This window comes from Citrus clementina, unplaced genomic scaffold, assembly GCF_000493195.1.
Source record: "Citrus clementina cultivar Clemenules unplaced genomic scaffold, Citrus_clementina_v1.0 scaffold_2, whole genome shotgun sequence".
In the NCBI taxonomy this organism is placed as follows: domain Eukaryota; kingdom Viridiplantae; phylum Streptophyta; class Magnoliopsida; order Sapindales; family Rutaceae; genus Citrus; species Citrus x clementina.
In genome coordinates, this window is record NW_006262688.1 from 35,963,487 (window position 1) to 35,974,011 (window position 10,525).

A 10,525-nucleotide genomic window follows, 5' to 3' on the forward strand; every position below is an offset into this window, starting at 1 on the left:
TTCGATAATCCCGCAGGTGTCTCTTTCTCCCAAATCCCTAATGCAGTATTTCAGCAGCCGAAAATAACAGTCGCAATTTGCGACTGTTCATTGAGAGTCGAACCAAGACCTCCCGCCTTACTAACGGGTGCTCTAACCAACTGAGCTATGAAAGCTTGATTGTTTGGTCGATCCAGTCAATGGGAAAAAAACCCTAATTTGTGGTCTTGGAATTTTATCAAACGCCCGAGGCCTCGTTCCTTTTCACAATGAAATGAAGTGGTAAAATCATATCGTTAATGAACCCGCGCATGCACGAAGACAAATACTAGTTCATTACCAAAACAACAGGAACCACATCCGAAGTGTACAGTACTGACAATGCTCTACTTCGTAAGAGACGAATAAGACACGACGTGGCTACAACATCTAGCTACCAGTCATAAGAGTTCTTCAACTTCTTTGCAACACCACAATCTGAAATTTCGGCCATGACTGACCTGTACTCTCTTGCACACAAGTTATAAACTTATATCACACAACTTATAAGATCAAATGGAAGAACTGGGAACTAATCGTGCAAACAAATTAAACGGCACAATGCCCTGAATAAACGACGACTGGCCTAGTTCTTGGATTATGTTACGCTCAGTCATCTGAAATCCCTGTAGCGATCAAATTGAAGACATGCCTTCCAAATCCTACCTTGAGAGCATCATCATTTAGAAGTTTCTCAAGAAGATATTGGTGATGGGAAATGTTTCCATTCTGTAAAATGGAAAGTAGGAGAAATCAGAAAGACTGCATTCAGTATATGATCTTCAAAGCTATAATAAAAAAATCACATGCAAACTACCTTTGTCACCCTTAATGCTTGTTGGATCACAAAGTTCCCATATTTATGCCTGGCAAGGTGTAAAAATTGATGGTCGCTGATCTTCAAAAGATCATCAACAACATAATGTGCCATTCCTGGAGACTTCAGACATTTCTCTACTAAATGACTTCCACATCTTAGCAATGAGAGTTCTTCAAATTTTCCTTTGAGAAGAGAGCATATCTTTTCAGAATATTTCAGATCACCAAGTCCTAGGACATGCTGCACAACATAGTTTCTGGGAAAAAAAAATCCATTAATTAAGCAATGGATTATGCCAAGAAATCATTCTTTGAACAACTTCATTCATAAATTAAGCACCATATAGTTAAGGAAGAGTGGTCTTTACCCTGAAGGATCCTTTGATAGGAACTCTGCATGACTAGAAATTAAATCTAGAAGTTGTCCTCTGCGTGGACCTCTCATTTCATTAATGAAATTGTTTAAGGAGACACATCCCCTGACGTGGGTGGCTAGCTCCCGAAAGTGGTTCATGGCTGCGAGATATAGTACCTAGTACCAAACACGACAAATTATCTTCTTCATGTGTAATTCTAAAAGACTCTTAAATGTGACATTCGTTAAAGTGAAGATTACCTCATTTTGCTGTTCATCAAGTGTCTCCAAACACTTGATTATAACAGACGATGCTTCTTTACTAAACATCATGTCTTTGAATCTTCTGTATGCAGCTGAAATCACAAGAGAAATGCAGGGTGATCCAACTAGCACTTTGATCAGCTTCTGCATTGACCGTGCACTGCCCAAACAAGAAACTGAAATTGGTCGAGAAAAGCAGAAAATGAACAAAAAATGAGTAACGCCTGGGATTTAGGATGATTACCCATCTTTATAGACTGATGCCTTGTAAAACAATTCAGATTGTGAGGTTATCTTCAGTGTAATCCGTCCCAGCTGATTCATGCTGCATGATTGGATAAGCTTAGCAAACAGATGACATCCATATCCATCAGTCATCAGATCAAATGGGTACTTATACACTGCCTCAAATATCTTAAATGTAATTGTTGAGTCCTTTCCGGATAACATTTTCTGAAGGGACAGAGAGCCACCTCCAGTCTTTCCTAGCAGAACGATATCATAATCTGGCTGTGCCAGCAAAGCATTTTTGCCATAAGTTCCAGGACCAATAGATGTACTAAGATTTGCAATTCCAATCCCTATGTTCAAGTCTGGCCTTCTTCCTCCCTCTAATATGCTGGCCAAATCAAAAAGGTTATCTTGATTCCCCGAAATAGACATGGACGGGACTCCAGAACCAAAATTCCCCATCACTATCTCTAGATGATAGTTTTCAGCATACCCTTTCATATACCTGTTTGAAGGCATAGACTGCCGGTTCCCTGAAGAATCACCTGCACAGACTATCACATAAATTACATAAAAAATCAATTCTTCACACACACACAGAGATACATGCAAATATCAATGTGAACATGAAAATCAAATCTTTACCCATATTTACATATCAACAGACACATACAAACATCAATATGCACATAAAAATCAAACCTTTACCGACATTTACATATATGAAGGCAGATATGCGCACGCAAAAGGGGAGCAAACGCATATACACGTGTGTGGGTCTCCTATATGCACACAAATACATAAATGTGCATACAAAGATCAAATCTTTATGGCAAAAAAAGTACATGTATACAGATACATACATACATACGTACATACATAGATAATATGCATGTACTTATGGACGCGGAGGCGTGAGACTACCTATACCCTCGCACAAGATAAGACCAGCCGAGATACTTGGAGAGAACAATGGAGTAGTCGCAGGAATGGAACTTTGCTCGTGTAATCTTCTTGTTGAACGGCTAATAGTGAAAGGCAAAGTGGGGGAAACTGTGTTATCCACAGAAAGTTTCCTCAAAAAATACAGGGAGCTTTCAAGGTCTGAATCAAAAGGAGGCGGTGATCTTGAGTTAGGCATTGAACCGAAGTCGAGTTGAGATGACGGAACACTACCAATTAGTCTACAGAGGAACTTGCAAAGCAAGAAACAAGAAGAACGAGTTACAACACTATCACAAACACTAACACAACCAATCTGACATAAAGCTGTGGATATTTGTTTATTTATTATAAACAAAAAAATATTACAGTTGCTGTATGGAAGTTTTACTTTTCTTTTATTATTATTATTTGCATAAATTTCCTTTTCTTTTACCACCAGGAATAAAAATAAAATGAATATTTGATTTAGAGCAGAATTACAGTTCGAAATTTATTCTTTCTTTTACTTTCCTTGTGTGGAGATGAAGGCAACAATTGTCAGTGCAATTTTCTAAACGAATGCTAAAGAAATTTCTTTTTGGTTGGATTATACACGAATCAATAAAGTTTGTATTCGAATTATGTGGTCCGCTGGATAGAAACATAAAATTAAAAATCCATACAAAATGAGCATTTAGAAAAAAAAAGGCATAAATCATTCATGCATCCTTCTAAATTATACATATCCGCAGCATTAATTTGAAAAAGTAAAGCATTTCTGAGTCGAAAGAGAAAAGGCTAGCTTGTTTTAAGTCGTTAAAACGGTTCCCACCAAAATGAATATATGTTTGCATTTTTTTTTAAATCAAACGTAATGCAGTTTTAAATTACTGTAATTAAAATTATATTTAGCATCTGTTATTTTTTAGAGACATATATTAAAATTGGAATATTAGTGTAATCTTAATCTCCTTTTTATAAATTTAGTAATTAACGGATTATGCCATCTTTTGTAATAACAACATTAGTATTATCTGCAATAAATTACCGGAGGAAAACACAAGTGCCTACCATTAACTAAAGAATGATGGTAACGAATATAAAGCAAGAACAAAAGAAATGTCAAGTTAGAAAATTTTGCCACTTGCTTGAAAACAATTGTGTTATAAGTATATTCCAAAATTTCTGTCACTTGAGACCATAATGTGTTCTCGGACTTTGAAGAATTCTTTTTCCCCATCAGTGTCTTTCCCTGTCCCAAGTCAAAATCAAGCTCCAGATTGTGCCTTTTCCAGTACCAACAATGCCCTTTCATTTTGCAACAGCGTGCTTCAGCCTACAAGATCATAGAATAATAAAGTAAAACAACGGAGTAAGCAAAGAGAAGAAGTTTCCTAATGTAATAAGCTATATTAGCCAGCAGGAATTGCTGGCTTCAGAGTGAATTTATTTTTGCAACTTTCAATGCATTATGAATTCACGAGTACCCTGAAAATATCTCTTTTTGTAAGGAGAATAAGTTTGTGCAATTAAGTATATTCACAGGAAGCAAGATTAAACTGGTTATAAATGCTATTCTACTCTCTCCATGATTTTCACATTTGAAAAGAACAATAGTTTCTAAACATTACCGAAAGATATCCATTATTTTTACGAGTTCAGTAGGAGAAAATATGGCAGTGCCCTGAATGCAAAAAGTTGTAACAATGAAACAACCAGAACATACAACTTACAGCCATGAACCACATTTTGTAAATTATGAATAAAGGATCGAAAGGATGTATGCACAATGAATAACCTATTCTGAAACCACTGGATAACACACAATTAGAACAGAGGAACAGGAGGGGACTCAGTATTAGCAGCCTGAATTTCATTGTCTCCCCAACTCAAATATTGTCAAGCCACATTCACTTCTCTTGCAACGTCTTCAGTTTTTGCCTTGTAAAACAATATTACTGTTCATGCATCTCTTCACTCATGCAATTAACAGCTAATCTATACGAATTACCTCTCAATTTTCTATGCACAGAACTAAGATACAGTTGACTAGTTGGTCAAATCCAATTGAAAAACTAACATGTCCCAATAATTAATGGTTATGACCATGTCCTTAACTATTCAAAACTGATCTAACACAGAGAAAAAATAGATACATCTAAGTTCTGGGAACGGCCTGCCCATAAATCACATCATAAATTAGAGAACAAAAAATCTCCAGTGTTGAAAAGAAAACAAAGAAGAAAAAAAAAATTAGTAGAGTTTACTGATGCCAGTATAATGTTTCCAGTCAACAACTTCATTCATGAAGTAGAAAGGAAATCAATATCCTTTAAGCAACTTACACTTGTTCAATCAAGAAGCATTTGGGAGAAGCTAATTGTTATCCTCACATGCTGCAGACTGTAGTTCACAAAAGAAAGACTCATCCTGAAATGTAATACAAAAATTTATGAATCAGTTGGGAAATTAACTGAAAATGAACCAAAAGTGCAACATAAAATTCAACCATTTGGGAAATTACATCACAAAGATAATCTTAATTCTCCACAACCAAGCAAGACCATTTATCTTCACTTCAAACTCAAAGAACAAATGCTTCAAACTATCCCTATGAGAATGTTGTAGTAAAGAACAATTGTACACAAATATGTCGTACCTTCTACTTGGCTTGCTGGTTTTGACTCGCAGACTCTTTAACAGTAGAATTCAATGACCGTGCAAGATGTTTGACACGATTCAATCGCAACCCTTTTGGTGATACACCTGAACAACAATCCAAAATAAGAACTAACATCATAAATTATCATTCACTCAATGTCAATAAACTTACCACTGGATTCATTAGAATTTATTGTCACATCTACCGCTACTTTATGATTGTTGATCAAAGAATTATTGATTGATCTTGCAAGCTGTTTTAATTGACTCAACCTTAACTGCCCAGAAAACTTGGCTAACTTATGAGCTGGAACTTCCAAACCTACATAAATAGCAAGAAGATGTTACAAGTGTGATTATTTTCAAATTTATGAAAAAAGGTCTCTAAAAATCAACAGAAACTCACTCTCAGACTTTGCCAAAAGATGGGATCCAGAATCAAGATCTGATGAAACAGATGGAAATGTCGTAAGTTGATTAGTTGAAGTTGTGGCTTGAGATTGAGGTTGATCCAAATCTAACTGAGCATTTTCAGCTCTTAATCTCCTAAGTTGATAATTTTTTCGACGTCTAGCAAGATGCTTTTCCCTTTCTTCAACACTCATAGACTGTCTTCTCTGCCTATCCCTTAAACGCCTTCGTTCCCTCTCTTGCTCCTTCAGCAATTTTCTCTCTTCTTCCATATTCACTCACATTCAACCAATTTAACAAAATTCTTTAACTTCAAATTCTGCAGTACCCCAAAATAAATAAAAAATAAAAACAAACACACATACAAACTTTAGCCTTTCGTCGTCAATCTCACAAACGGCAAAGATTCAATTTCTAAACAAGGCATAAATAAAATATCCATCATTTGACACACAACGATCAAACGAAACAATAAAATAAGTAAAACCCCACATGAGTATGTGATTGTAAAATGTAAAATAATCACCTAAATCTCGTGAAAGTTGCAGTTCCTTATCATTCATGACTAGATAAAACTGAAACTGAATGAAACAGAAACATAAAGGTTCAAACTTGATTGAGAGAAAAGAAAAAAAAAAAAAAACTGAAATTTCGTCGTGGGTTAGTAAAATGACATAGAAGAATTACCTCGGATGGAGGATTTGATTGTATTGATGTAGTAAATACATATGCACCATCGAACCCAGCTGTTGGTGCGTGTCCTTGGTCTGGTCAGTCGTGGCGAGGACTTAAATTTCTTTTTCCTATTCTAATTCTCTATTAATATTTTAACTGTTTTGGCAGCAAATTTTGCCGAATCAGTATTTGACACCAATGTCTTGCTGTAACTGCTCTTCTTTGCGTTTTGCTTGTGATTTTGAGAAACGAACCTGCAGTTTAGGCAAACGATGTCGTTTAGACTAACCACCGTTTGTCGATAAGAATCTATGCATATATATATATATATTGACGGCAAGCAAATTAATAGAAATCCTTTTTATTAATTTGAAATTAAAAGACAAGATCCTTAATCCAAAACAGATATTTAGTACAATTCAAGTACCTTAATTAATCTTTGTAAAGAAGCAAGAGGCGTGGGACACGGTTGTATTTAGTCATCAGGACTTGGAGAATTTTGAGAAATAGCAATCAATCTTGAAATCTCCATTGCAGGTTGATTTTTGAACAGAAATTTTTTTCCTCATTTAGTAACCAAGAAACACAAACGTTATAACACCGTAAGTTCAGTAAAATTCAGACCTGTCTGCTTATCATATTAGCTTATCATATTACAACGTGGACATTTACAGTAAAGTTGAGGTTCTATTAGATGATAATTGACAGCTACTCTCCGTTCTAATTAAGTTACAACTAACAAATATCACTATGACTCGTGCTCTAAAAGCTACAACAAAAACTGTGGGGGTTAATTATACAGAGTTTCTATAATGGTTTTTCACTTCCATGCAGAAGAGGTGGCCATAGCTCTGTTTCTCCAGCCGAGATAAAGAGCCCCATCATTCTCTTCAACTCTATAGTTACTATCATAGTCTTTCAATACATCCCTCACAGCATTTGTCACCAAAGGACTCAATCGATATGGGGTAAATCCTGCCATCATAAAACGTGATCTCCACTTACCAAGAAGTTCATGCCGTTCCACCCTTTCAATCCCCTCACAAGCTATCATGTTGACTATGTCCCGGGCCACACAGTGCTGCTCTGCACTGATACGTTGCTTGTCATCCCTTGGACGAGTAACATCAATGCTCTCAAACATAGCTGTATAATAATCCAGTGTCTCAAGGAACCTGTGAAAGAATGGAGATGTATTGGTTTTGGATTCTTGTTCAACAAGGGTCACAACTTTGGGTGACAAGCTTTTAACCAGTCTCAATAGCCTGTCTCTATGATTCTCAGTACTCACACTCTCATCAGGCATGTGGTGCAGCACAAAAGGAAAATTCACCACCACAGCTTCCCCAGGTTGAACCCTTAGATGTTGTCGTTCAACCTCACAAGCAGTCATGGCAGTATCATGGAATTCAAATGGGACATTGCAGGATGCAGCAAACTCCGACAGTCTCTTCCCTACAATATCAAGTCCTCCACCACGAGCATGGGTTGATTGGGAATCATCAATCCCAGTTATGCGGACAAGTGGGGATCCACCAGGCCGTTTTGCAAGAGCATGGAGGAGGAACATCCACTGGGTGCCCTGAGCAATCTGGAAATCAATGATGTGAATTATATGTTCATTCTCCACTGCTTCCCCAATGACGACATTTGCTGACATGTAAGCAAACTTCCAATATGGACAAATCTGAAAGAGTACACTCATGTAAGACATCAGCTCTGAGCTCACTGGTTGTTCACACTTCAAGGCTTTGTAGATTTTACTCCCTGAAAACTCCAACCTTGCTCTAAGCCCTTCCAACATGTACGCACCCAGCCGTTCAATTGGCTCCCCAGAGACTGATACCATTTGCTCCAACACGCGCATTAAACCTGCTGCAGTTGATATATCACCATCAGATACGGCTTGAGCACAGAAAATCAGCACCTGTTTCAAGTCCAATCTGGGGATCATTTCCATCAGCTGATCCCAGTTCCAACTTGCTGCAGAAGTGTCTTGGTGGGTGCCACTCTTAAAGCAACAGCTGCAGCTGTCAATGATGTCTGATTCAGGCCCCAATAAGGATATTTCCAGTTCTCTCAGTTTGTTCCTCAGTTCGTTGCTCTCATCAACAATGGACGATCCACTCATGGGCGATCCATAGGCATTGTCAGGAGAATGATGAGGATCTGACTGGTACGACTGAGAACCTTGTGGAGAAAAGGTACTCCGATTAGATGAAATGCTGACAGCAGAAGGGGAGTCATGAGAAAAACCAGTAGTTGCTGTGGATGAATCCAGGGTATAGAACTGCTCCTTGTAGGTTTGAAAGGACATATTGGTTCCTTGACTGCTAACATCTGAGCATATATTGTTGTCCAAAATTTGGACATGAGACAAACAACAGGGTTCAATCCCTTGCACAGGCTGGTGATACATTCGTTGGACACTGGCTGCACTTTGGTGTTTCTGAGATGTTTGCATCTAAAATTCACGCACCACTTAGAACACAAAGAATGACTGGCCGGAGTATATCAGCAACTTGTAATGGAAATGCTTCTTTTACTAGGCAAGATTGCTTATTCGCGAACAAGTAGCAAGCTACCAATCAGCATATCTTGATCAACAGTAGGATATGCAAATAAGTTATAGAACTGCCATATCTGGGGGCCAAAAGAAAAGAAAAATTGTAAAGGAGAATTAGAGACTATACAACGTCTTGGCTGTCTGATGTTATGCTGTAATTTAAAAAGGAAAACAGAAAGCAGGAACAAGCAAGTATCATGGGAACGTTCCAGTAGAACAGAATTCTATTACAACAAGGTATAGCAAACAAGCGACCAAGCATTAAGAAACAAGACTATCTTCTCTAAAACTGGGAAGTGATTCAGCATGCAATAGGATGGCAATTGAAAGGAGAACATACAATCAAAAGATGGCACAAGAAACAGTTTCTTCCAAGCAATTCTTCATTCTTTTAAAATAATCACCTAAAACATCAAAGAGAAAGATGATTCCCAGAACCAGATCGGCAAAAACTTGAAACCAAGGGCGAAACTCAGCAGCCAATTAATTAAAAAGTCAGCTTTCATTAGAAACAACTTAAGTTAATGTACAAAACTAAAGCTTGCGGTTCTAATTCAACTCTTCAACCAATAGAAACAATTGAAGCTTCCAAGTATAAGCGTGAGGGGAAAAAGGCACTTTAAAGGCTAAAAGGTACACGCAGTCGGCAAGCCGACAAACGAACTCAAGAGAAAAGGAAAAATAAAAGAGAAAAAGGAAAAAAAAAGAAAAAATTCCAGCCCTGGTGTGGTGTCAAAGCATAAAATTTTACATTGAATATGGAAAATAACTATAAATATCGAATTACGTCACCAGATTCAAAGGGGCATCAAACGTGTTAAGATGACAAATAGCTAGAGATTTATTTTGTAGATTAAAACAATTAACCACTCAGATCAACAGCTGCTGAGATTGAGATTTAAATTTCAAAGCGAAAGAAACAAACGGACCACGCCTTTTTTGCATTAAATCTTATGAACCCAACAAAATAAATATCAAAGCTCAACAAAATGAAAATCCTAAACGAATTGATAAGCCAAAAGGATTCATTTTTGGGAATATTAATTAAGACGACCCTCTACTTCCATATCATAAATAATAACCTTTGACCTCAAATTCAACTTCAATTATGAGGAGGAAAAAAAAAAAAAAAAACTCCGCCCATCAAATATTATCCATAAAACAAACCGAAACAAAGCTTAAACTTGAACAAAAACACGTGTGTTGTTATTGAAGTTCAGTTCTTGGCATACCTTTTAATTAGAGTCAAGATTGAAACTTGAACATGAAGCTTCGAGAATATTAATCTTCTCTTCTTTCTTTCAGAGTAACTCAACGTAGTAAGCGTGTTGAGCTGGGTATGCTGTCTCCCCAAACATAAAATGATCCCTAAGTGCCTCCTCTAATGTAATTTAAATGGTTATTTATCCCACCATCCCCCCCCCCCCCCCCCGAGAATTTGTTAATTTACACTAATGCCCTCCCGGCTAGATATTTGGAACACGTATGCTATAAAAACTAAAATAATAAAATAATAATGGCACTGCTAATTGCTGGGATTAGTTATAATTTGTGTTATTTGTATCAACCGTCAATCCCAGCCCAAAAGTTAATTCTACTGA

At 37.0% G+C, this 10,525-nt stretch overlaps 2 protein-coding genes and 1 long non-coding RNA gene across 6 annotated transcripts; all 3 read right to left on the reverse strand.

The window, feature by feature from the left end:
* Positions 1–37: 37 nt before the first annotated feature.
* On the reverse strand, positions 38–2,977 carry LOC18050613 (pumilio homolog 18). Of its 3 annotated transcripts, none has more exons than XM_024191926.1 (6): positions 2,612–2,977; positions 1,701–2,232; positions 1,454–1,616; positions 1,206–1,369; positions 836–1,094; positions 38–747 (listed from the first exon to the last, which is right to left on the reverse strand). In XM_024191926.1, exons 1-6 carry the CDS (start codon positions 2,826–2,828, stop codon positions 628–630), a joined length of 1,455 nt encoding a protein of 484 aa, XP_024047694.1. In that variant the 5' UTR covers positions 2,829–2,977; the 3' UTR covers positions 38–627. The 3 variants fall into 3 exon arrangements, with proteins under 3 accessions (XP_024047694.1, XP_024047693.1, XP_024047695.1); XM_024191925.1 differs by having other exon boundaries at positions 1,701–2,241; XM_024191927.1 differs by having other exon boundaries at positions 1,701–2,241; positions 2,551–2,701.
* Positions 2,978–3,731: 754 nt separating this feature from the next.
* LOC18050615 lies at positions 3,732–6,621 on the reverse strand. Its single transcript, XR_002907301.1, has 7 exons — positions 6,371–6,621; positions 6,210–6,264; positions 5,679–6,002; positions 5,445–5,594; positions 5,271–5,377; positions 4,957–5,041; positions 3,732–3,947 (listed from the first exon to the last, which is right to left on the reverse strand). It is a non-coding gene; the product is annotated as an uncharacterized LOC18050615 (long non-coding RNA).
* A 275-nt stretch (positions 6,622–6,896) lies between these two features.
* Positions 6,897–10,304, reverse strand: LOC18050616 (scarecrow-like protein 13). 2 transcript variants are annotated; one of them, XM_006449830.2, is made up of 2 exons: positions 10,157–10,304; positions 6,897–9,001 (listed from the first exon to the last, which is right to left on the reverse strand). In XM_006449830.2, the coding sequence occupies exon 2, from the start codon at positions 8,820–8,822 to the stop codon at positions 7,179–7,181; it is 1,644 nt and encodes a 547-aa protein (XP_006449893.1). In that variant the 5' UTR covers positions 8,823–9,001; positions 10,157–10,304; the 3' UTR covers positions 6,897–7,178. The 2 variants fall into 2 exon arrangements, with proteins under 2 accessions (XP_006449893.1, XP_024047696.1); XM_024191928.1 differs by lacking the exon at positions 10,157–10,304 and adding an exon at positions 9,265–10,028.
* Between the last annotated feature and the right edge of the window lie 221 nt (positions 10,305–10,525).